Genomic DNA, 26251 nt, shown 5'->3' on the forward strand with positions numbered 1-26251 from the left:
CCGCTTTCTGGGAAGGATTAAAGAGATGGCATATTGGATATTGGAGTGAATAATTTTATTTACTTCCACAAAGAAAAATTGCCTGGTAGCATCAAACGGTATTGAATGAATAAGTATATTCCTCTGCGGTGGATCAAATCTCACAGACAACAAACAAAAGTTTAAACACTGACTCAGCGATTTAGTTTCAGTTCATTGTAACTCAGTTTAGTGTATAAACCGCCCTTACATAACTGATGATTATATACAAGTGCCGATAAATACTCCAGTAAAGCACACTTACATTCAGTAGAAGAGATCTCTGGGCACTGACCTGGCTTTGTACAAAACATGCAAACACGCAAAATGAAAGCAAGGGCCCCAATTATTCCCCTAATTAAATGTTACTTTAAGCTTTCAATATGCCAGAGAATTCTGCAGCAAACAATAGTAATTTGAAAAAGCAAAGTCATGGTTATACAGAGGGGTGTGGAGTATATTATCCCCATTCACTACTTGGGGCACAATTGCTCAAAAATGTGGAATCGGACAGTAAAAGGCAGCATGACAAATGACTGAAAGAGGGACGTTCTGGCTCACATTCCTTGCGACGAGGCTAGGCATCCTTTAGCCATGTGATTTGTGCTCTTCCTGTAGCACTTGCTTCCTTTAAGATATTGGAAGGAAAATTACCCATTAACAATCTGTTAAAAAAGAACCCGCTTCTTCACCAGAACAATAAGCCTTGGGATTACTCACTTTTCAGACTGTTACTGCACGGCCGTTCTTGATAATAATTTGCCTGCAGATTGACTGCACTACTTCAGTGGTAGTGCCTTGACCTCCAATATCAGGCGTGTGCATCTGTAAATGGAAAAAAAGCTGCCACTTGTGTAACTGAGTAAAAGCTTCATTTAAGATTCATACCTCAACCATACATGTATCCACATGTAACTAAAAACACAGCAATCTGGCCAACATGGCCAATAGTTTTGTTACTCTGTATTGTAGGACTGCAGGATGGCAAAATGTATCGTTTTAGGGTATAATGCTATTAAATTACGGACAATGAAATCCTGAAAAAGTGTGTGATCCTTGTATCTGTTGGGTACTTCGAAGTTTGTTTGTAACATTTGTAACATCCCCTGTACCAACAAATCCAGGAATATAGACTAACGTTTAAGACAAACCAGGTACGGATTCACCCAAAGTGCTACACATTTCACCTGTTTTCCATCTTTTGACTGTTTTTGGTCAGTTTGAAAACAATCTAAGGGGCAGTGAAAATAATAATGAATTCTTATCTCCCAGGCTAATAACTATTGTTTGCCTTTCTAATATTTATACAGATCGATTTTACACCATCCAGACCAGGGGTGGCAAAAAAGCAAGTTATTCAGCTGTTCTACCAACAGCAAGAGGTCTACTTTTGGTTCACACTCACATCCTAGTGGAATTACAGCATGCTCTGTGTGTGTGTGTGTGCATGCGTGCGCGCACACACATGCTCTCACACACAAAAAAAAGTCCTTGCTGTCAATGTTACGGAATGTATTTAGCGTTATGTGGAGACATTTGGAACAGGTGCATCTGACAGAATTCCTTAGTCAGTGATAATTCCTCAGTTCTGGTTTGGAACTTATCCAGCTTTCACAACTGACTCAGGATTCAGCCTGTCCAGTCACTCATTAAAGAAGGATGTCCAACTTACCCGGTGTTCATTCATACTGCCCAGTATAGCCTTCCGGATGGACGTTGCGTAACTGTGTAACCTGCCAAAACAGACAGATGTTTGTACGGGAGCACATGGACACAAGTTCCATCCTGAGCAATAAGACTGAGTATTGCTCATAGATACATAAAGTGGTATGATAAAAGAAAAGGAGTGCTGCATGATGTGGTGGTGGTTCTGGGGAATGACTGGTCTTACTTGAGGTGGTCAAGCATCATGCAGCTGGCCAGAAGCATGGCTGTGGGGTTTGCAATGTTTTTGTTGGCAATGCTCTTTCCTGTGTTTCTGGTGGCCTGTGAAGATCAAGAAAGGGCCATGAGAATATGTCATACAGATGGTATTAATAACTTTTTCTTAAATACTTTAGCAGAAAGCATAACAGGTAAAATAACACCTGAGCTTTGCACTGGTGAGTAGGTATTTCTAAACAAGCAATCTCTTTATTAAGGAATATAAAAATTAGACATACAGAGTTGGGCAGACTAAAGTATGTCAAAAAATACACACACACACACACACACACACACACACACACTCGCTGTTGAGAAAGCGTCCAGAGGAGAGAAACTACTACTTTAGCATATAATGCCCCCCATTTAGTTTGTACATTTTTAGATACTTTAGTCTGCCTAACTCTTTATTTTAAATATTACAAAAATTAGACATAAAGATGTTTTTTAGACATACTACCTGCTACTAGCCTCTCCTATTGGAATGCAAATCTCAGATATTATTTTACTGAAAGTGGTGTAGGGCCATGCACTCGGAAGAGAACCTGCTTATTTTTTTCTACCTTGACGTTGCAATTATTCTACATTAACAGCATTTCACACTGGGGACATAGAAACATAGAATGTGACGGCAGATAAGAACCATTCGGTCCATGGCAGATTTTTTTTTTCATTATAGTATCACATTTCTTTTCATCAGTAGGAAAGATTTTCTTCTTTTCAAATCCATCCAGGGACACATAAAGCAATACTCGATTGACAAACATACACAATGAATTGTTAAACATTACAGTTGTTACAGGGATAGTTCATGGGTAGATACAAAGGGCAAGGTTTCAAAACATTTGGTTTGGCTTATTGGCAATAGAGAGTAAAATCTATGACGTGTACTGGAGCTTCCAAGGGCTGTGGGGAGCTGGAGTGACAATGCCGCTCAGGTAGTTTTGGAATTTTTCAGAGAGAAGGATCTGAATTAAGCAAAGGAATTTCTGGATTTGTGCATGAGCCAAATTAGATTAACATATTACAGTAACCGTGACTCTGACAAATCCACAGCTCCCATCTGAACATGCAATTATGCTCATCAATTACTTTTCACACTCTTTGTTTGGCTTACGTTTAAGTGCAACTCCCTCCCCTAACTCCCCCGATATTTAACATCAGAGTGAGGAGGAGCTGTTTTTAAAGCACTATTTAGTGTCAAACATATATCCAAATAAATAGCATGAAAATTATCCAGAGAGTATGAATGTTTTCTCAGAAATGAGCTGTGTATCAGCGGTCGTGTCCGTTACAGAGCACGCAACTCTGATCTGCTGATAATGTAACCAGTGTACGGATTATTCTGAATATACTATCTCAGTTTGACATGTATCACAATTACGTGTTGTGTAATTTCACTGCAGGACACAGGGCCATGGTGAATTATTAGAGCTGGATTTGTAACAGCTATATAGTCCTGTATTTAAAAAGATGGATTCTATGTCCTCATCATCCCCTGGAATTAGCATTTGCTGTATTATCAGTTTCCTTTACATGTGGTTTGGACAAGATTTGTTTTGAAACAGAGCACCAAACTTAGAATAAGGGCAGGATATCAATATGAAGTCTAAAGGAAAGGTCAATCTGTGGCCCAAAAAAAAAAAAAAAAAAATCTATAGAATTTACCCAGTGAAATGTTGAAGCATAAGTCTGACCATCAAATAGCCATTGCCCATCACAACCAGACTACTGGCGAGGGAGCTGTTCTCACTGAGACCACATAGAAAGATGCCAATTTTACCAATATAATTGATACAAAGGACCTAATTTGGTAGAGAGTCTGGGTTCTTAAAATAATGCTATTAAAATGGTGGGCTTTAAAGAGCTTGCAACATTGCTCCACCTTTAGAAATGATAAGAATTACAAAGCACGGGAAAACTACTACACCCAGCTCCTTAGTGACAAGGTGTACTGCATTGTTACCCACACTGTAATCCAGAACACTGGTATGGAGACATAAGTGTGTTAAGCTGAGAATCAGGGGGCATTACAGTTCACAGCAAGCAGAAAACATAAAACAGGGGTGACCAAAAGGCAGATCCCCAGATGTTGGAGAAATACAACTCCCAGGCTTTGCATGCCTTTAGAATGAAAGAGCATCACGGAAGCTGTAGTTTTAAAACATCCGGGTATCTACTTTTTGGGCACCCCTGGCATAGACCTCTTCACCCATTTGCTCCCAATCCCTAAAAGGGTTACTAACAAACAGTACTGTGTAAAGGCATTGATGCTGTGTCCCCCTCGAAGACATTCCTCTTCAATGTTGATTGTAACATACGGTTTTGTGGATGATGTTTTAAATTGATACAGTGGGTTCACGATTAGAAGAAATTGCCATGTATCTTAAGTCTTTTCATCATAAGTCAAAATGCACTGCATGTTTAAAAAGTCTGCCTCCACAAGAAAAGCAAAGCTGAAAGATTTTAGTGGTCCAAAAAAAAAACCAAAAACGAATTCCTTACCGTTTCAAAAACTGCATACACGCTCCCATAATTAGCCCCTGGTACAAGTCCGGGACCACCAACCAGGCCAGCGCAGACGTTGTTTACAATGTTGCCATACAAGTTGGGCATCACCATGACATCAAATTGCTGGGGGTAGGATACAAGCTGCAATAAAAACATAATTGAATGTTTAAGCAGCTGGTGTTATAACCAACAGTGGAAAGGATTTATTTAAAGATTCTTTATTTTTGTTTCAAAACAATGTCAGGTACAATAGTATGGTCAAGACAGGATTTAAGAACAAAACATTAACAAAGTACAGGTGGTGAATGCCACCCCAATGAACAGTGGGTTTTCGACAATCACAGTTACAGTTGAAACAGGGTGGGGTAGTCTGGCTGCTGCTTGTTTACACTTTCAGTGGGGTATAGCTCCGTCCAGTAACCAAGGCTCTTTCTGGGGGAAATTTGACTTGCCCTGGTCTTCGAGGGTTGGTGTCTAATGTACCAGACTCTATATATTGGGTTAAGTGTAACTGTCACTGGCATTGGGTCCACGGTGTGAGGATGCCAATAGGGTGAGAGTGTCCGTGAGGCATCTGGGGTCTGAGTCATGGTTATGTTGATCTTGTTTTCTCTGGTCTTCGATAATTGGGGTGTTTGGTCGGTGGCCTTGTCGAGTGTTTCCGGAGTGTTGTCAGCTTGAGAGGTAGTGGTAGTAGTCATTGGGTGGCTAATACGTTTTAGAATATGGGGTAAGGGATAGAGAGGGGAGTTTAGAAAGGGAGGTTAAGAGATTGTGTGGGTGGTACACATGCCCACGGGGAAAGAAGGGGGGGGGGAGCGGTGCGAAGGCGTCGATCTTTCAAATTAAATATTAGCAGGGGGAGCTGTAATCATCTCTCCTGATTCAAGAGGGAGTGTTACGATGGCATGGTGGTGTCTCCTTCCATCCAAGGGTCCCATATTTTATGGAAAGTTTAGGGGTATCATGGATTTGTGCTGTGAGCCTGTGCATGTCTATACTTTCCAAGATATTTTTGGTGATTTGGATATTTGTGTTTCAGGGTAGCTATGAGCTCGTCGGGATATTTACTGGGAGCAGGTCCGATTTAGAGGCGTTAAGTTGGTAGTTGAATATTTTCGAGTATTCCTTTATCGTGGAAAGAAGGGTTGCCAGGAAGGATTCCGGGTTTGTGATTGTTAGTAGGATGTTGTCCGCATATGCAAGGAGTTTGAAGTGTTCCTCTCGAACAGTAATTCCTTCTATGTCTTTGTTGCGTCTAATGGTTTCAGGGAGGGGTGCAAGGGAAAGGGAGAACAGAAGGGGGAAAGGGGCAGCCTTGGCGGTTACTGTTGAGGATTGGGAAGGAAGGGAGGGGGGGCAGTGTTGGGGATCAGAAAGTGGCCGAACAGTGTATTATACATTGTGGATAAAAAAAGTGTTTAAAGTTTGGTGGGAAGCCAAATTTATCGAGGATCACATAAGTAGTGCCATAGTAGGCGGTCAAAAGCCTTCTCGGCGTCGAGCGAGACCACGGTCATCGGGAGGCGTGTGAGGTTGGCTAGTCAGATCAAGGCCCATCTGGTCTGGTCCTATTAGTTTCTCTAAGCATGGGTTCAGTCTGTTTGTCATAACTTTCGTCATCAGTTTAAGGTCTAAGTTCAGCAGGGAAATGGGGCGGCAGTGGCCGGGTTCGTCTAGGGGTTTTCCAGGTTTGGGGTGATGTTGGCTTGGATCATGTCTGGTGGAAGGGGATCGCCCTTAAGGAGTACATTGAAGACATTGCATAGTTTTGGGACAAGTATGTCTTCGAATTATTTATTGTATAGGGCGATGATGCCATCGGGTCCTTGGCTTATTTGGGATTGAGGGCGCCCAGAGCTATGGATAGTTTCTCAGGAGTGACGTTCTAAGATCTCTCTGTTCCTCCGTTAACATGGAGAAGTTAAGGTCACGTAGGAATGTGAAAGTTTGTGCTTTGATGTGGTCAGCCTGGGTGTTGGGGGTGTGGTTATATAGTGTTGTAAAATATTGTTGGAAGACCTCATCAATCTTTTTGGGGATGTTGCTTATGATGCTGTCAGGGGTGCAGATAGACGAGATTCATTTGGATTTTATAGTGGTTTTAAGGCAGTTGGCCAGCATTGTATTGGCTTTGTTTCCCTTCTCGTAGTATTTTTGTTTGGTCCACATCATGGCCTTAGAGGTGGCCACTAGTGTGAGACTCTTAAGGAGATCTTGGACTACTGTAAGTTGGTTACTATTGCTTTTGTTGTGAAGTAGGTGTGGATTCAAACGCCAGGTCCAAGGTCTTATGTTGGGGATTGTTAGTGTTAAGGAGATGTCAGCATGGTCTGACCACGTTATGTTTCCTATAGAGGCAGGGGGGTTTCCTATATACCTGGCAGTCGGGGGGTGTGCCTGACTTCTGGCATCATCGGACGCATGGAGTGAGAGCTCCGTTCCGTGAGAGCCTTGAGAAGCGAGTGTTTCGCTAGAGAAGCGTTTTGGCCACTACTTACAGTCTAACGTTTATCTGCTACCTTTGCTGCTGTTACTGCCTCCAGTGCATAGAAAGCCGGCTGTAACGGAGCTCCGTGTACTCCGACCGAGTACCCTCCGTTGATGGATGCTCCTAGCACTTACAGAGGACTCCAAGCACTGCAGACGACACCACAACCACCGCAGACTCCACAACCGCCGTAGCTTAACTGGAGCCGCGCCGTCTTCCTTCCACCCTGGATCGGCTTCTGTCCTCCAGGACCGTGTGGGGAAGACCTCTCCTCCAGGAGAGCGTATCCGGAACAAGCTCTTAAAAGAGCTAAGTGATTAAGCTCAGGGGAATATGCAGAGCATAGCAATCCCCAGTGTGATACAGCAATTCCCTCCAATAACGAGACGAGGCTACGTTTTGAAGGGTCAAGAAGAACGGAGGACTGGGACACCCAGCCTGCTTTTTATTACAAAAAGGTACACACAGGACACTCCCAGGGGGAGGTTGAAATTAACCAATCACATACATGGTACCACCCCCACGTCTCCTCCCTTCAGATAAACATATAACATAATTATAGCATACAGTAAAAATACAGTTTTCACACATACACTGTAACTTTAAAACTATACATTCAATCTCCATATACATATTTGAACTCAGCACACATCAAACATAAACACTTCCAAAAATCAGCCAAATCCCTCCAGTGGATCAAAAGTTAGCTGGAGGTCCCTTTATGACCGACCGCAAGCACAATTTCCTGCCCAAAACAGTTCCATAGATTTGGGCTGTGCGGTCGGTCAATTTCATGCGGAAAAACGACTAAGTCCCATTTCGAACGGGACTTAGTCTCTGGAGCTGCAAGTTCAGTATGGAAGAAGGTAAGGGTCAGCGGTGTTCGGTAAAATGTGTAGCCGATTTCAGTTCCACAGAATCTTTGGCATACACCGCTGACCGCGTTCGACTGAACAAAGATGGCCGCCGCCACGTGCAATTAACCTGCAGTAACCTCACAGCCTGGGAGGTAAATTGCCTGCATACTTTAACTTCTGGGTGGTCCGCCTGTGTGGTACTTGGTTCAGTAAGCCCTATTTACTGAACCAAGTAGGAGAGAGCCAGGGGCAAGTTATTTTACGGGTCTGGGGACATAGTCTTAAAGGGGTATTGTTCAGCAAAGTCACAATATGTCCCCAGACGGTTCTTAAAGGGCCATACACACCCAATAAAAGTTAATAAGTTTTCAGGGGCACAATCTTCCAGGGGCCATAGTCATGAGGAAGGAGGCTGGCAAATAGGCTTCTCCACAATCCAGGGAAGCAGGGCAATTTTCCATTTAAAGGACCAGTTACAAATAGCGATTTGTAACACCGGCGATTTTGGGACGCTTACGAGGTATTTAAAAAAAAATAAAAAATAGCTCCCGGTTTGAGACTGCTATAGATTGCTAAAAACTGTTTGGTATGTCTCCAGCTGAACAAACTAAGCTGACAGATACAGCACGGTATAGCAAGAGGGAGCGCCAAAAACAGTCCCAAGAGGACGCCCAGATCAGAGCTCATTCTCCGGAGTCAGGGGATCAGACGGAAAGTCAAATAGACACAGACTTGCCACAAAGTAGCATGGAAGACGGGCAGGTGACTAAAGAATACCTGAAGCAAATACTCCAAGACTTGAGGGTTACCATCCGAGATGACTTCACTAATATCACTTCAACCCTCCATCGAGAATTGGCTGAATTAGGAGATCGTACTGATTGTTTGGAGAAGGGGGCTGAGGAGCTACACTCTGAGCATAACAAGGTGGTAGATAAACTCCACAAACTTGAGGAGGAGAATGCCAAACTTTGGCATAAAATGGCAGATCTAGAAGACAGGTCTCGCCGGAATAACATTAGGTTTCGTGGTGTAGCAGAGTCTGTAACAGGTGATAAAATTCAGACTTACATTATGACTATGTGCTCTGAGCTGGTACCAGCTTTAAATGGCAATCTGTGGGAATTGGATAGGGCACATTGTCTGCCAAAACCACGCAGGCTTGCAGCAGATCTTCCAAGGGACATAATTGTGCGATTTCATCATTATAATTCTAAAGAGGCACTCCTTAAAGAGACAAGATAAAAGCCAACCTTACCAGCACCTTATAGCGGGATATCGCTATTTACAGACTTATCAACCTTAACTATGGCCAGACGAAGAGAGTTTGCATACATTACCAAGCATCTTCGTGATCACAAAATGGCTTATCGATGGGGCTTCCCGACAAAGCTGCTGATTTGGAATAACAACCAACTGACCACCATCAATGATCCAAAAGAAGGACTGGACACTTTAAAGGAGTGGGGTATAGAGATTACTCAAGAAGCTGAAATTGAAGAGTCCAGAACGGCACTAGCCGTATCCAAGTCTTTCCCTAAGAAGATTCAGCCAGAATGGTTGATGGTTGAGAGGACCCCCGGCAAAAGCAGTCGTAACAACTGCAAGGGAAATAATGTTTAAAACATAAGAAAAAAATCGCTGTTATTACCTGCTAACTTCAAGCACCACGAATGTTTAACAAGCTGGATATAAATCCGTTACAGTGAGTCTGTGAAGTATAATAACTGTGGCAATGTCACCCGCAACTAATCTTATAACACTCCTGCAGGGGATTTTTACATGACAAGACATACTTCGGGACTAAAGACCGATAAGACTGGCAGTCTGGTATACTATGTTTAAACAGGTTTTTTTTATTTTTGTTTACATTATGGTATTCTCTTTTCTTCTCTCTCTTTTCCACTACTTTTCCACTATTTTTGCTTATAGAAACAGATAATTATGTTGTTATATTTACTTTATTAATAATTAATAGTGGACATAATTTAATGTAATTATTTTCTATTTTTTGGATATCAAAGGAATTATAAACGGATTAATTGAATAGGTAACAAGTAATTGATGTGCTAGGTTACACTTTAAAGAGAAGAGGCTTTCTAATTTTATTTTACAGTTATAATTTAAAGCTATAAATCAAAGAGGATTTAAAGCAGGACTAGCCAGGTTAGCTGGGACATAAATAAAAGTCTCATTTAACTGGTTTATTTTGACCCATCGGTATATTGTAGAATTGATAAGGGACAGACTTTGCACCCGAGGCTATTCTCTTAAGTAGCTTGCTGCCGGGAGCTATGTTTTGATTTAGCAGCAGCATACACACTAGTAAGTTTATATCTTAATTAATTTCCTTTTTTTTTTTTTTTTTGCTGTAATGACACATATGGTTCAGAAATATTAGATATATAACTGGGGCATATATGACTGAAAGTTTATAGCTAATGTGCTCTGCTTTTATATGTTACAACCATGCAAAGATAATAAAGCAATAGCTGCTCCTGACACTTGCACATTTATATTCTTGTAAGTCCACAGCTCTAGTGTATATGTTTAAATAATTTTAATTTAGTAATTAAGGACTTGCAGATGTAAGATATGAGTTAGATAGCTGACTTTACTGTGTAAAAGTTCACAGCTCAGCTAATTAGCTCCTCCACGATATACTGATACAGAATTGATTATTAATGCCTCGGACTTGTATACTTACAAGCTCTTAACGATCTTAGGCTCTGGTTTATTAATAAATGGCTTAATTATTGATAAGATGTAGGTCTTGAGTTAGATAGTCGGTATTATTGTATATCAATTCTATAAGTTTATAGACTATCCAGCTTGTTTTTTTATGCTGTAATGATGTAAAGCTGATATGAAGCATTTGGGGCTTATATATTTTTAAGTTCCCACTCACCCTAATATTCTGCACGATGCAGGGTTGCACAGTTGATAAATCAACAGGTTGTAAGAGAGGCTATATATTAATAAGCTCAAGGCTTATTTTAGCTGTTTGGTATGTTACAGGGCAGATAAGGCAATATGCTAAACTCGGTTCCTCTCTGAGCAGCATGCAGCTGGATGGTATGCTCGGATTTATCAGTGGTAAATACAGTAGCAACTTATTGTTATCTAATCTAGTTTCTTTTTGCTACAACGTTTTTAAAAGCCAATAAGACAATTTGTTGCATTTAAAGCTTATACACCGATTAGCCTGCAGTTTAGCTACTTTGATGATATGTGTTACAATGTTGCAAAGCTGATAAGCTAACATGCTATAGCAAGGGTTTATACTTCAATAAACCTTTAGTTTACCTATGAGCTTTGTATATTATTATTATTATTATTATTTTATTATTTATATAGCGCCAACAAATTCTGTAGCGCTGTACAATGGGTGGACTAACAGACACATCATTGAGATCAGACCACTGGACGTACAGGAACAGAGGGGGTTGAGGGCCCTGCTCAATGAGCTTACATGCTAGAGGGAGTGGGGTATAGTGACACAAACGGGTTGAAGTAGGGGAATTAAATAGTGTGTTAGAGAAGGGTTTATTGAGTGCTTGGTAGGTCATTTTTGACAGTTGCAGGAAAGGAGTCATGGGGTGGGGGATGAGAAGCCTGCTGACAGTTTAATTGATACGCTTTAACGAAGAAGTGAGTTTTCAAAGATTTTTTGAAGGAGTGGAGGCTGGGTGAAAGTCTGATTGAGGAGGGAAGGGAGTTTCACAGAATAGGTGCAGCCCTAGAGAAGTCTTGAAGGCGAGCGTCAGAGGTGGGGATCCGGGCAGAGGATAGGCGTAGGTCTTGGGATGAGCGCAGGGGTCTCGACGGGACATACTTGTGTATGAGGGAGGATAGGTATGTTGGAGCAGCATTATGTAGGGATTTGTAAGCAAGTGCCAGAATTTTGAATTGGGCCCTATATCTAACTGGAAGCCAATGCAGGGACTGACAGAGCGTGGAGGCGTGGGAGGTGCGACCGGACAGGAAAATAAGCCTCGCAGCCGCGTTCATTACAGATTGCAGCGGTGCAAGCTGGGAACATGTAAGACCGGTCAGAAGGGGATTGCAGTAGTCGAGGCGAGAGAGAACACCAGCATGAACCAATATCTTCGCCGCGTTCGGCGTTAGATATGGGCGGATGAGCGCTATGTTCTTGAGTTGGAAGCGACAGGATTTGACTATCGATTGGACATGGGGAGCAAAAGAGAGGTCAGAATCGAAAAGAACCCCTAGGCAGCGAGCCTGCGAGGTAGAGGTGATAGTAGCGCCGTTGACTTGGATGGAGACAACAGGAGTAGCAGCACTTGAGGGAGGAAAAACTAGAAGTTCTGTTTTGGACAGGTTGAGTTTAAGGAAGTGAGCAGCCATCCAGTTGGAAATAGCAGAGAGGCAGTCAAAAACACGAGTCAAGGTGGGCGGAGAGAGATCAGGGGAGGACAGGTAGATTTGCGTGTCATCTGCATATAAATGATATTGGAAACCAAAGTATATGTTGAGTTACAAAACTTACACGTTAACAGGTTGTACCCAGGGTCTATATACATATACACACATACATACATACATTATATATATATATATATATATATATATATATAAATAAAAGGAAGAAAGGAAGAAAAAAAAAAAAAAGAGTATATAGTTTACTTATTTTGGTTTTTATCTTACAATGATGCAAAGTTGAAGAAAGCAGCAAGTTATACCAGGGGGTTATATAGCTATATATTTACCCAATTTATTTATTTGTATTATGTAATATCGCTAAGCAGACACGATAGTGTGATGCACCGGGCTCAGCTCTTTGAGCAATAAGATGTTGGGAGCTATTCCTATTTTTATCCCCATTTGTATTTTTTCAATTATTTGGAAGTTGCAAGAGGTGATTTAGAGAATTGTTAGCGATGTAAATCACTAAAGAGCAGGTGTTAGGATTAATAGACATTAAAGGCGATAAATAATAATGTTAGATTAAATAGATTAAAGGCTCAGGAACGGGACCGTTCCACACAACCCCTCTTAGGGATGCTTATTGGGATGTTTCCCAATGCGACCCCAAAATTATTCTCAAATTTGAGAATTACTGTAAATATTTTTCTGTTTTTTCTATATCTTTTTATTTTTCTTCCCCACTTAAAATTGATTATTTTGTTTGTTCTTTTTAATTCATTTTTTAGTTTTTAATAGATTTCTTATTAGGTCTATGAGGGCAATGCATTTGTGCATTAAAATGGAGATAAAGGAAGGAAAGAGAGAAAAGGGAAATGGCAGGGGAAGAGAGGGGAAGGGGAGAAGGAAAAGAAAAGAAAGAAAGAAAAATCTCCTTGTCAAATTAAACATAAAATAACCTATATTCACAGAGATATGCCTGGCTATTACAAGTTAAAGCTAACAATTAATTTTTTCTTAATATGGCTCAATATTTCAATTGTATGTCTATGAATGTTAACGGGTTAAATAGACGTTTAAGAGACGAGCCGCACTACAGGAGATAAATAACTCTAAAGCATCAATAATATGCTTTCAAGAAACACATTTTTGTATAAGGAACCCTCCTACATTTAAACCCATTAAATACCCACAGATTTACCATGCTTTCTCACCTCATAAATCAAAAGAGGTCTCTATAATGTTCCATCAGGATTGGATATTTAAACAGGATTTAATATATAGGGACAAGCTAGGGAGGCTACTAGTTGTGGTAGGAAACTTAAATGGAATACAATTAACAGTTGCCTCGATATATGCCCCTAATAAGTCACATATTTATTTTTTGAGTAGAGCATTTTCTAAAATCATAACTATACTATAATATGCGGTGATTTTAACTGCATATTGGATCCAAACATGGACATAAAGAGGAGTAATGGTAAACATCCGTTATACCAGACCACCCTCCTGAGTACAAAATTTTCTAAACTCATTAATTCGTGTGATCTATACAATACATGGCGCAGTTTATACCAAAACGATAAAGATTACAGCTTTTTTTCAAATGCACATAGCACTTACTCTCGGATAGACATGTGTCTAGTGGATAAATTAACATTAATGAATGTCTCTGAGATAAAAATAGGGACACGGGTTTGGTCTGATCATGCACCGGTTGTCACCACTTTTAGAACACAATTTGCAGTAAGGGGGGTGGCGCCTTAATGAATCTCTCTTAAATCAAACAAACCTAGTCTCCCAAATAAGCACGGCAATTAGGTCTTTTTATAATGACCATCTCTTTGATACTTCAAGTACTGTAATAAAATGGATGACATTTAAGGCAGTCCTGAGAGGGTTATTTATTCAAGCAGGCTCAATAGAGAAAAGAAAGATATTGGCAGATAAAGAAAGTCTCTTAACCCCTTAAGGACCAAACTTCTGGAATAAAAGGGAATCATGACATGTCACACATGTCATGTGTCCTTAAGGGGTTAAACAAACTTAGTGAATTAGATAAAGCAAACAAATTGAACCCCACTAAAATAATATCTAAACAGATAGCTAAAATTAAACAAGAAATACAAGAGATGTCCGTAAATATAATAGAGAGACAATTAAGGAAACTAAAACAGACATTACTCGCAGGGCAATAAGGCTGGTAAATTATTAGCAAGCAAATTAAAGTCCCAATATTTACAGACTAAAATTCCATTCTTGATAGATTCAAACGGCATAAAATTGTACAATCCGCAAGATGTAGTGGAGGAGTTGGGCTCCTTTTACCAAAAATTATATAATTTAAGGCTGGATATAAAGACGTACCAGCCTTCAAAAGATGAAATATCTACTTTTCTTAAGGTTAATTTGCCTAGATTAACTACTCAACAATGTAATGTTCTTTCTGAACAGTTTTCTGAAGATGAAGTAAGAAAGGCGATATATACACTTCCTAAAAATAAAGCTCCGAGCCCAGATGGTCTTTCAAATAATTTCTATGTAATTTTTGAAGCTCAACTTACACCACATCTTGCAAATTTATTTAATTATTTTAAGGTAGCTGGGTCTTTACCGGAAGAAATGCTTTTGGCCCATATTATTACTTTACCCAAACCAGTTAAAGTGCCCAATGAATGTGTTAATTTAAGACCGATTTCTCTACTAAATACAGACATAAAAATATATGCAAAAATTTGGGCTACACGAATAAAACCTATGTTAGCAGATTTGATTTCACCGGAGCAATCAGGGTTTGTACCGTCAAGAGAACCAGGAGACAATACCCGCCATTTTTTAAATTTAATCACTTGGGCACAAGTCAGCAAACAGAAGGGTTTATTATTAGCCCTCGACGCAGAGAAAGCGTTTGATCGACTAAACTGGTCTTATATGCAGGAAGTATTGCTAAGAATAGGGTTCCCCCTAGCTTTTTTGAATAATATAAGGGTTCTTTATTCTAATCCTGTGGCCAAAATATATAACTCTGGATTTTTGTCCAGATCATTTCAAATTACAAATGGATCCAGACAAGGATGCCCACTAGCCCCACTGATTTTAATTTTGTGCATGGAACCCCTAGTAAGACATATCAAAGCCCAGAAAGGAATTAAGGGTTTAAATACCCCAATAGGGGATTTAAAAATCGCTCTTTTTGCAGACGATGTCCTATTATTTCTATCAGATCCAGAATCATCAATACCCCAATTATTGAGCATGCTTGAAAGATATGGCCAATTGTCATATTATAAAAATAATTCAGAAAAATCACAGGCATTGGTATTAGGGCTCTCAACAGCTACTACACAACGCTTAAAATCACTATACCCATTTGACTGGCGCAAATCATCCATATACTATTTAGGTATCAAACTTCCCATAACACAAACGCTGATAATAAAAGAAAACCATCTACCATTAATACATAAATTAGACCACCAACTCAAAAAATGGGAAAATAAAGAAATATCCTGGTTGGGTCGTATGCAAACAATAAAAATGATGATTTTGCCCCATAGTCTATATCTTTTTCGGACATTACCAATTACCATTCCAAATACCATACTTCGGAAGTTCCAGGCACTTATCAATGCGCATATCTGGAAAAGGAAACCCCCACGAATTGCACAAGACCAGCTTTGGCCCCCATTTGCGAAAGGTGGTTTAGGTGTTCCAAATGTTAAAACTTATTATAAGGCTACACTACTTGCTCAAGGTCTTTCAATACTTGAAAGAGTTTCTCCTCCGTTATGGCTGGCACTAGAAAGTGCACGGTTTTTACAAGGCTCATTATCGTTCACACTATGGTCTGGGAGTATAGTACCTAATAAGGCAACAGAGTTGTCCCCAACTACAAAAACTCTTCTCCATATATGGAGAGAGTCAATTCTTAAACTTTCAGTAGGACAGTTTATACGCCAGACCTGCAGCTGGAACCTTGGACACAGCTAGGCGTATGCCATATACGGTCATTACCTAATGGCTCAGGTGCTAAATCATTTCCCGAATTGGTTAAATAGTAATCCCTACCACCCAGAGAAATATTCACATATCTAAGGATTAGGAATATTCTACACACAAACAAAATTAAAAGAGATTCAGTCACCAGCACCCTTTGCACTAAAATGCATGAGGAAATTGCCTAACAGCAAAGCATTGTCTTTTTGTTATAACACTCTGCTAACACAGGGGGAACCTAAGAAACAGAAATATGTTCTAAAATGGGAAAGTGATTTAGGGGAATCATTCCCGCTAACAACTTGGTTTCAGGCACAAAGGAAAACTAGGTTTCCTGTAGTCTTAATCACTGGGAAACTTACTGCTAAATTATTATGCGATGGTACTGGGTGCCAGCCAAATTAGCACATACTTTTCCAGGGACGAGCAACTTATGCTGGCGTTGTTTAAAACACGAGGGGTCTATACTTATACATATATTATACATTATACAAATATACATATATTTTGGCTTTGCCCGAGCATTACTAAACTATGGGAGGATATAGAAAAAAATGTTAGGATAGCATTGAAGGTTACTATTCCATTCAGACCAGAATGTTTTTTACTCCATATATTTCCTAGACAACTCAAGGAAGAAGCAATATATATGATTATTCATTGCTTAACAGCAACAAAAATGACCATTGCTTATAAATGGAAACAAACACAAACACCAACAATATCAGAGGTCTTGAGCAGATTTGATTCTTTTAGCCTCTATGAAAAAATGGCAAGCCGAGTTAAGGGTAGAGAGGATCTATACAAACGAAGATGGCATCAGTGGTTGGAAATAAGAGATCAGTATGTGCCAATGATGAATATTGCTACATAGCCCTTAAAAAATAAATATGAAAAGGAAAAGAGAAAGAAAGAAATCTTTTTAATCTATTTTTTTTCCCTCCCCACTTGTAAACAAGACAAGATAATGGTTTGCAATATACGTAAGAGAGATAAATGATACTGCATGTGATGATATTGTTTATAAATCTATATTCAATTGGCAAAAATGTTATGGTCTGTTTGGGTCATATCTTCAATGACCGATGTAATCAATATAAAAATGTAAATAAAAACAAGATTTAAAAAAAAATATATATATAGGTGTTACCCTGGGTGTTTAAGGAGATGAGGAAGGAGTCGATTCGGGAGTATGTGTTGTATGGGTGGGAGAAGAAGGTGTAGTCTAGGTCTGTCTGGGTGTTGTGCTCTCCAGATATCCAGGAGGTGGTGAGTGTGGAGGAAGTGGAAAAACTGTGCGTCCGTTCCAGACGGCCGTGGTCCTTCCGAGGTCCTCGATGCTTTGTCGAGAGTCGGTGTGTGAACCGAATTGCAGTCGCCACCTATGATGGTATAGGTGGTAGGGAGGGATTGCAGGTGGGAGGACAGTTGTGACCAGAAGGCTTGGTCTACGGAGGTCGGGGCGTAGACAGAAGTAAAGGAGTATGTGGCCTGGCCAATCCTGCCTGAATTGTGTCTGTGAGCAGGCATGGGAAAGGATTTTTATAAAGGCACCTAACCAACGCTCTAGACTAGTACTTACTGTCTGTGATGGGCTGACACAAATCAAACCAGTTGTTTGTGTATAAGGACGGTGTTTGCAAAACAAAACCAATTCCATGGAAAAAAGTCTGATGAAACTCAGGAAAATGTGTATCTTAAGAGATTGTCCCAAAATGAATGATGTAGCGCCACTGAGCAGCATGACTGACGACAGACTTAAATATACAAGATGCTACAATTTGATCATTTGAAAACAACTATAGCATGTGGACGAAGCACACATTTTGGGAGTACCCATTGTTTGATAATTGCTCTGTTCTACACTACTGGTGGTATACTTCTTGCTTTATCATTCTATGCTTAGAAGTCTATTCTTCTCTGACCTTCCTCTGGAGATGAAAAAAACGTTTGCATCACATGAATACTTCCATGGAACATTCCTGCAAGCTAGAGATGCCACTGTCTAATTGTTTTATGTTAAACCTTTTTATGGTTTGATGTTTTCTGAACAGAGCGGTTGTACTGGATGATGATGGTTTCTTTACCTGCATTGTGGTGTTGTCTACTATCATGCTTTCAAAAGTAATATCAGGATACCCTGATGCAACTTCCTTGCAGCACTGAAGGAAGAGTCCATCACCCAGCTTCCTGTAGAGACAATAAAAACATCATGACTCCCGGGCACTTTTACCCCAACCAACACTGTCCTTGTATTAAAGCTGTCAACATACATGATGTTAGCCTTGTGTACTGCTGTGATTTTCTTGCGACCATGCTCTCTTGCCAGTTTAAACGCATAATCTGCAATGCGTAGAGAATTTGTCCGAGTGATGATCTTCAGGCTCTCCACAACACCAGACACACTCTACAGGACAGAAAGAATGAGTTTTATATAAAAATTTTTTATAAATTATTAACTGGAAGGCAATTCTTTACCCACCGCCAACAAAATATGAGGACAGCTCGTTGATGGAAAAATACTCTGTACTGCAGGCTTTATCAGAGAACAGGCTAAAAGAAATTAACAACTAAAAATGAATATAGCAATACTGCTTGGAAACTACCAAAATGCACTTTGCAAGAAGAAATGGTACAACCAAACAAGAGAGGGAGACTATAGCAGTGAGACAATCATGAACTACTAGAATTTAAAGGATCACTGTAGGGTCAGGAACACAAACCTGTATTCCGGACCCTATAGTGTTAAAAATCACCATTTAGGCCCCTCATGCCTCCACAAACACAGCAAAACCTTACTGTATTCAAGCCTGAAAATGTAACTCTGCATGCTGTTTGCCTCAGAAAAACAAGCAGTCTGCTGACATCATCAGAAGTGGTAGCCTGATCCAATCACAATGCTTCCCCATAGGATTGGCTGAGACTGACAAGGAGGCAGATCAGGGGCAGTGCCATCATGATTCAAACACAGCACTGGCCAATCATCTCGTCATAGAGCTGAATTGAATCAATGAATTTCTATGAGGAAAGTTCAGTTTCTGCATGCAGAGGGAGGAGACACAATGTTTGGATGCATTTTAGGCAGCCATGACCCAGGAAGGATCTCAAACAGCCATTTAAGGAGTGGCCAGTGAAGTTATCACTAGGCTGTAATGTAAACACTGCATTTTCTCTGAAAAGACCGTGTTTACAGCAAAAAGCCTGAAGGTAATGATTCTACTCACCAGAACAAATCCAATTAGCTGTAGTTGTTCTGGTGACTATAGTGTCCCTTTAAGCTCTTCATTCCCGATGCTGTAAAACTTAGAGGTCTACTTTATTACAGTACTGTTGTAAAATCAGTGTATCACTATAGCAAACCCATCTGTTAATAGTTAAGATGTGTTTAACATCCAAAAATAAAAATAAAAATCCCAAGCTTTAAAGTCAAACATATCTTTCAACACTTTAGTAGGAGACCCATCACCAAAGATTATCATTAAAATGTGCAAGAAGGGTGTTGGGTCCAGGTGGCATTAAGTTGACTGCGTAGTGTTTCCTAACCTCATGCTCCAGGCTGCTGTACTCTCCCTCTGTATTCTCCCTCACAATCAGGATGTCAATATCCTTCTGGCGCGTTTGCACCCCAGGCAGGCTCTGGCAGTGGATGACGTTGGCATAAAGGTCTAGGCTGGTGCTGAGGACACAGTGAACAACAAGTTAATCTAAAAGCTTAAGCATGTACATGTATAAAAGCACTCTTGATTTCTCAGTGAATTTGTACTTGTATTACATCTCCGTATGCTTTAGTATACTAGAAGTAACCTGAACTTTGACTCACCGGAGCAAGTTATTTCGAGATCGGTGGGATGGAGGCATGTTATGGTTTGTCTCAATGTTACCTGCAAGCCAGAATAAAGATGAAGGTTTATATTTAGGCCCCAGTAGGAATGTAGGCAAAGAAAGAATTTGGATAAGAACACACCTTTCAGTGCCACCCTGTTCCTCCTGATGGCGGTGATGGCGTTCTGAATGTCATCTTCATCTGCAGCAGTTGAATTCACGTGAACCACCTCGAAATCCACAGGTACACAGGCATGCCTAGACGAGGAAAAATAGCGTATGTAACGTAGGAACAAAACTCAAACTGTGAATTATCCTTGCTAGGAACTTGACATTTGAATTAAGCCATACCTGAAAATCTCCTTCACGTGCAACATGAGCTCCGGGCCGATCCCATCTCCTGGTATCATGGTCACTGTGTGTCTTCCTCCATACTTGGCAGGTGGGGGCTACAAACAGACAGAACAGGTGAGTTATGTACAATCTTAGTAATAAGACATTTCTTCATTTGCCTGTAATTCCAATTATACTGCTGCACAAGTTACCTTGAGTGCCTGGACTATACTGTTGTCCATTACATGGATCAGGGGTTAGCCAGTCCCAGGCCTGGTTACACTGAGGTCTGCAGGACACAAGTGTGTGGATTCCTTCTTCTGTTTACAGGAATTTCCTAACACCTATGGGGGATTTAGGACTCTAGATGGGATGGGATGGTTATCACCGGTCCTGCCAAAGGGCCCACCCCTACTCCATTTGGTGATTTCACACTATGAGAGGGGAGAGTCATCGTTTTTTTGGGCTGACACAGCTCAATTAAATAGTGCTCTTTGAGACACCTTCTATGGCTGTGATAGTTGCTATACACCAGGCTGTCTGAAGCTACTTGATTATGTGTCTATAATCTTGATATGACTTATACTATTTGACCTGCCTATATATACCTTGCAAATTTATTTTTATTTGGAGAATATTCAATAAAATTCTATTTACAAACTAGGTGAACTGAATACATACCTGTCTAGGAGATATTGTCCAATTCGGCTATTTACATATTCTGCAGTGCTGAATTATTCACTTTGAATACCAAAAAAATTACACATTACTCTGTATTTCATTTTAGATCATAAAATGTCCTTTGGCCAAGGCAAAAGTAAGGCATGTGATGCAAATTCTAAGAGCATTCCAGGGTAGATTTGTAACCAATGTATTATTTAGATAAGATGTAACTATACATGAGATTTCATACTTTCTGGACGACATGGGCTTCATTGGAGGATGATCAGAGGCTACTATTTGGCAGCAAGACTCCTTATGTAATTTTATTTTTTACCTTTTACTTAATGCATTATATGAAGAAGAAAAATAAATATTTGAGGGATGGCAAAATACACGCTGAACTATGGTTTTGTGAAAATGCTTTGTCGAGCCTATAGGAAGCATCCATTTTTCTTTCCCAGCAGAAATTTGCTAAGATTGCGATATCATACAAACTACAAAATCAGGAAAATATGCTTCTATAGTTTTTTTTTTTTAAAAGAACAAGCATTTTTGTGATATCAACTATTGCTTATTACATGCCCCAATGATATGCATTAAGGATGTATAGAAATGCAAGTATGCAATAGCTCACCATTCCTAAAAGAGACAAAGAACCATAAAGAGCCAATAAAGGAGCCAGTACAGTAACGAGTGCTTATCTAAACATGTAAATTAAACCGAGAAAAAGATTTTGCACTGAACTAATATAGACCTTGATTTAATATTCTTGGATAAGCTTTTAAAAAAAATATTTAAATTTATTTAATATATATATATATATATATATATTAAATATTGTGATATACCCATATATTTTTTTAAATTTATTTTTTTTAATATTTTTAAAAAATACTTAAAAAAATAAAAAGTTAATCCAAATAAATTAAATAATTTTAAAAGCTTATCCAAAATGATTAAATTCTGGCCTTAGCTAAAAACAAAACAAAAAAAATCTGGGAACGGAAAAAAAAGGTTGCAAATATCTACAACCTGGACAAGACTGTCCAAGGAACCTAGCCAGGTAATATGAGAAGAAAGACCAGATATTAAATCATATAAGAAGTGACAAAAAGTTATCTTTATATACTAGAAAAAAAATATGGCAGCTTTCAACAGCCTGAGTTTAATAATTACCTTCAAAATATTGCAACTGCTGTAACTGTAATTTCATCAACAGATGTACTATAAGAAACATAACAATTTAAATTTATACTTACTATGATTTGATTCTGATAAAACATGGAAAAGAAAAAAAAAAGGAGACGGATAGTGAGTGACAAGGACAATTCTGGTACAAATCTTGGCTTATTGCAAAGTATAGAGTTCATTTTTTTCCAGTCATTTAAAATAAGTTAATATTGATAAAATATAAAACGGTCTGCATGTTGTATCTGAATTTGTAAACTAAGAAACTATAAAAGACAAATCTAATATATTTGCACAGCCTCTTAATGACTGTTCATCCATTTTGCATTTTTTTAAATGTACTAAATCTAAAAAGCTAATCTTAAAAAAGATCAGCACTTATACATACTACCATGTTATAGAAAAAATACATAACACTATGATGATAAGTTATTAGCCCCGAAACTAGAATACACAAGTTAAAGGGATACTTTAAGCACCAAAACAACTATAGCTTAATTAAAGGGACACTATAGTCACCAAAATAACTTAAGCTTAATGAATCAGTTTTGGTGTATAGAACTTGAACTTGCCCCTGCAGTCTCACTGCTCATTTCTCTGCCATTTAGGAGTTAAATCAATTTGTTTATGCAGCTCTAGCCACACCTCCCAGCATGTGACTTACACAGCCTGCCTAAACACTTCCTGTGAAGAGCCATCTAAATTTTAATCTTCCTTTATTGTTAATTCTGTCTAATTAAAAATGTCTTATTTCCAGCTCTGACCATACTAGACCCTGCAGGAGCCTCCTGTGCGGGGTCTAGCAAGCTATTAACAGAGCAGGAAGTAAGCAGAAGTTAAAAACGTTTAAAGTACGTTATATCTAATTATAAATAAAACCATTTTGTTTTCATGCAGGCTTTGTTAGTCACAGCCATGAGAGGTGTGGCTAGGGCTGCATAAACAAAAATAACTCCTATTTAACTCCTAAACGGTAGAGAATGGAACAGAAAGAACGCATGGGCATGATCTATACACCAAAACTTCTTCATTAAATCACAGTTGTTTAGGTGGCTTTAAGAAGCCTTTAAGAAGTGCTGGTGTATAAAGCATGCCCTGCACTCTCAGGAGTTACGTCACTTTTGTTTCTGTAGTCCTAGCCACAACATGCCTGGTTGTCACCCATATTGCCTCTGTGGAAAAATGGTTTAATTTTCTTTCAGATCTAACAGCACAGTGGGTTTATTTTAGAGGTTCTTATCCTCTGGTCTGTTAATTATTATTATTGCCATTTATATAGAGGCAACAGATTCCGTTAACTGAACGTTTTTCGCACAGAATAGGTTGTTGCAGGCTTTAGCACAGAAGATAAGAAATTCTAAAAAAAAAAAATCTAGCATATTTTTCAGGAAAAGTGTAAGGAGCATGTGCGAGTCACAGCCAGGTGAGGTTTGGCTAGATCTGCATAAGCAATTTAACTCTTAAATGGCAGAGAATTGAGCAGAGAGTAATCTATACACCATATAACCATTTAATTAAACTTAAGTTGTTTTGGTGCTTAAAGTCTCCTTTTAATGTGAACTTTTCATGATACCCATAAAATTGGAAATATAACAATAGACAAGGGTTGCATACTAACCGCCTAAAGTAAATACTGGAATTGGATTTTGTTTTCTTTCATCAATTTAAAATTGATTGAATTTGAGTGGGACCTTAATAAATGATCATCTGGGGACAGGAAAAAAGAGCTGCATTGCAGATGTCTTTAAAGGACGATACATATTGTTTAAAAGTTAATGACCACCAAATCAAATGATGAAATAATAAAGATTTAGATATTCTTCTTGATAGAAAAAAATAAATACAACTGAATTAAAACAGCTGTCACATTTCAGTATTTTATAAAGATAGAAGTTATATTGCGTAATAACTTAAAGGGACACTGTAAACTCCCAGACCACTTCAGCTCATTGAAGAGGTCTGGGAGCGGTGTCCTGTCCTCCTTAGTCCTGCAATGTAAAACATTGCGGATTCAGAGAAAGTGCAATGTTTACCAGACAGCCACTGGAGGCGCTTCCTGCTTGCAAGGCGACTTTGGGTCGCATATTTTACACTGGACGTCCTTGCGCGCTGCATGAGGACATCCAGCATCAGTTAAATCCCCATAAGAAAGCATTGATCCAATGGATTCCTATGGGGTGGGCCTAATGTGCTTGCGGCGCATGCGCATTAGCCCCCCTCCCGTTGGATTACATTGAAGGAGGTGTACTATCCCACCCAGCGTCAAAGGACATCGGCGCTGGAATCAGGAACGTAAATAAATGTTTTGTTTTTTTAAAGCCTTCATCTACCGGGAGGGCATAAAAACATCTAAAGCAACTTAACATCTGGTTGAAAATTAAACCATTTTCCATGCAGTCTGGGTGAGTCACAGGCAGGCGAGGTGTGGTCAGGGGCTGCATAAACAGAGCCATAACTGATTTAACTCCTAAATAGCAGAGAATTGAGCAGTGAGGCTGCATGGGCATGATATATACACCAAAACTGCTTCATTAAGCTAAAGTTGTTTTGGTGACTATAGTGTCCCTTTAATTATGAAAGTCATATTTAAGCATTGACTCTTACCGAAGAATAATCCCTGCTATGTGTCCATAATCCAGAGAGAACCTGAAAATGAAACATGTCAGTCATGGGAAAAAAACAAAAAAATAAAATCGCAACATCTAAAAGGTGGAAGTGGAATATGTAAAAAAAATGTTTTAAAAATTGAGATAAATAAATCTGAAGAATTAGAGATAACACAATAGTTAAAATGGAGCAGATAACCGGGAAATATGATGGTGTTAAAGGAAAATTCCAAGCACCATAAAACTGACAGCCTGTTGTCGTGGCTAAGGTGCCGAAAGCGACCTGGCACAGTCCCACAGTATTATGTCAACATGTTTTAGCAAGGTTCGACAAAGTAACTGGGCTCCACCAGCCACATCCGCTCTTCTCTAGCAGAAGAAATGTAAATTGTTTGTAGAGCAAAAGAGGGTCAAGTAGGACTTTTTCGCTGAAACCTGGGAGCATCTACTGAGTGCACTTCTTCATAAAAGCGTATCTATTAATAGCTCCCGACTGATTCCTCTTCTGCAACTGTCACTAGTGTAATACTATCCTGACCTTTTTGTGTCATTTTACCCCACTCCCTCTAGCATGTAAGCTCATTGAGCAGGGCCCTCAACCCATCTGTTACTGTGTGTCCAACGTGTCTGGTTACAACTACATGTCTGTTCGTCCACCCATTGTAAAGCGCTGCGGAATTTGATGGCGCTATATAAATAATAACATAATAATAATAATAATAACAAATGCTGTCCTGCCCCAGCTGCGCTTTATTCTCCAGATATGGCGCCCGGTGGTACCCAGGTAAGTTATCGCATCACACTAACACGGTTTAACATCTTTCCAATGAGGAGCACCAAGGCACCATAACAACTGCAAGACTGTCCCTTTACTCATGAACCTGTGTATTCTTTTAGATCATTTTCCCATTTTGTGCCAGTTGTTGGTGGGTTTAATGACAGCAGCCTGATTAAGCTGATTAATGTCCTGCCTTGTGCCACATTCTGACAGCAATACAAACCATATGAGATTGACAGCTGTGTGATTGGCCAAGGTGTGTGAGGTCCATGGAGGTGCTCATTACCTGCCTGGGCTGCCCTGACAGAGGAGACTGCAGTAGACGATAGGCCGCTGAGGCTGTGCGAGCCGCCATGATGGAGGTTGCTAAGGATTTGACACCTGCGCCAACCACTTCAAAGTGAAAGGCTAGCGCGCATGCGCCCAGAACTTCCTGCCTGGTCTGTCACTGCGCATGCGCCCACATCATCCGCCTTCTTCTGTCACTGCGCATGTGCACATAGCCTCCGCCATGGTCTGTAATTGCGCATGCGCTTACATCACCCGCCTTGGTCGGTCACTGCGCATGCGTACATATCATCCGCTTTAGTCAGTCACTGCGCATGCGCATATATCCTCCGCCTTATAGTCTGTCACTGCGCATGCGCTTAGTGGCGCATCCAAAAACGCGTCGAACACT

The 26251-nt window shown here is 39.7% G+C and overlaps 1 protein-coding gene across 1 annotated transcript; it reads right to left on the bottom strand.

The window, feature by feature from the left end:
- Positions 1-33: 33 nt before the first annotated feature.
- Positions 34-25972, bottom strand: IDH3G (isocitrate dehydrogenase (NAD(+)) 3 non-catalytic subunit gamma). Its single transcript, XM_063432657.1, has 14 exons — positions 25859-25972; positions 24793-24834; positions 22260-22271; positions 20356-20453; positions 20147-20262; positions 20003-20063; positions 19726-19858; positions 18456-18589; positions 18270-18372; positions 4447-4593; positions 1910-2004; positions 1691-1751; positions 739-843; positions 34-646 (listed from the first exon to the last, which is right to left on the bottom strand). The coding sequence occupies exons 1-13, from the start codon at positions 25925-25927 to the stop codon at positions 742-744; spliced, it is 1173 nt and encodes a 390-aa protein (XP_063288727.1). The 5' UTR covers positions 25928-25972; the 3' UTR covers positions 34-646; positions 739-741.
- Between the last annotated feature and the right edge of the window lie 279 nt (positions 25973-26251).

The sequence above is a fragment of the Pelobates fuscus genome, chromosome 9 (genome assembly GCF_036172605.1).
Source record: "Pelobates fuscus isolate aPelFus1 chromosome 9, aPelFus1.pri, whole genome shotgun sequence".
In the NCBI taxonomy this organism is placed as follows: Eukaryota; Metazoa; Chordata; class Amphibia; order Anura; family Pelobatidae; genus Pelobates; species Pelobates fuscus.

Bases quoted from the DNA above. Each gene is read 5' to 3' on its own strand.
- IDH3G (XM_063432657.1), bottom strand. From the start codon at position 25,927: ATGGCGGCTCGCACAGCCTCAGCGGCCTATCGTCTACTGCAGTCTCCT. The intron at 19,859-20,002 runs GTGAGTCAAAGT...CTGTGTCCTCAG, and splicing joins TCTCGAAATAACTTGCTCCG to CACCAGCCTAGACCTTTATG. The intron at 844-1,690 runs GTAAGTTGGACA...TTCCATTTACAG, and splicing joins GCAGTATGAATGAACACCGG to ATGCACACGCCTGATATTGG.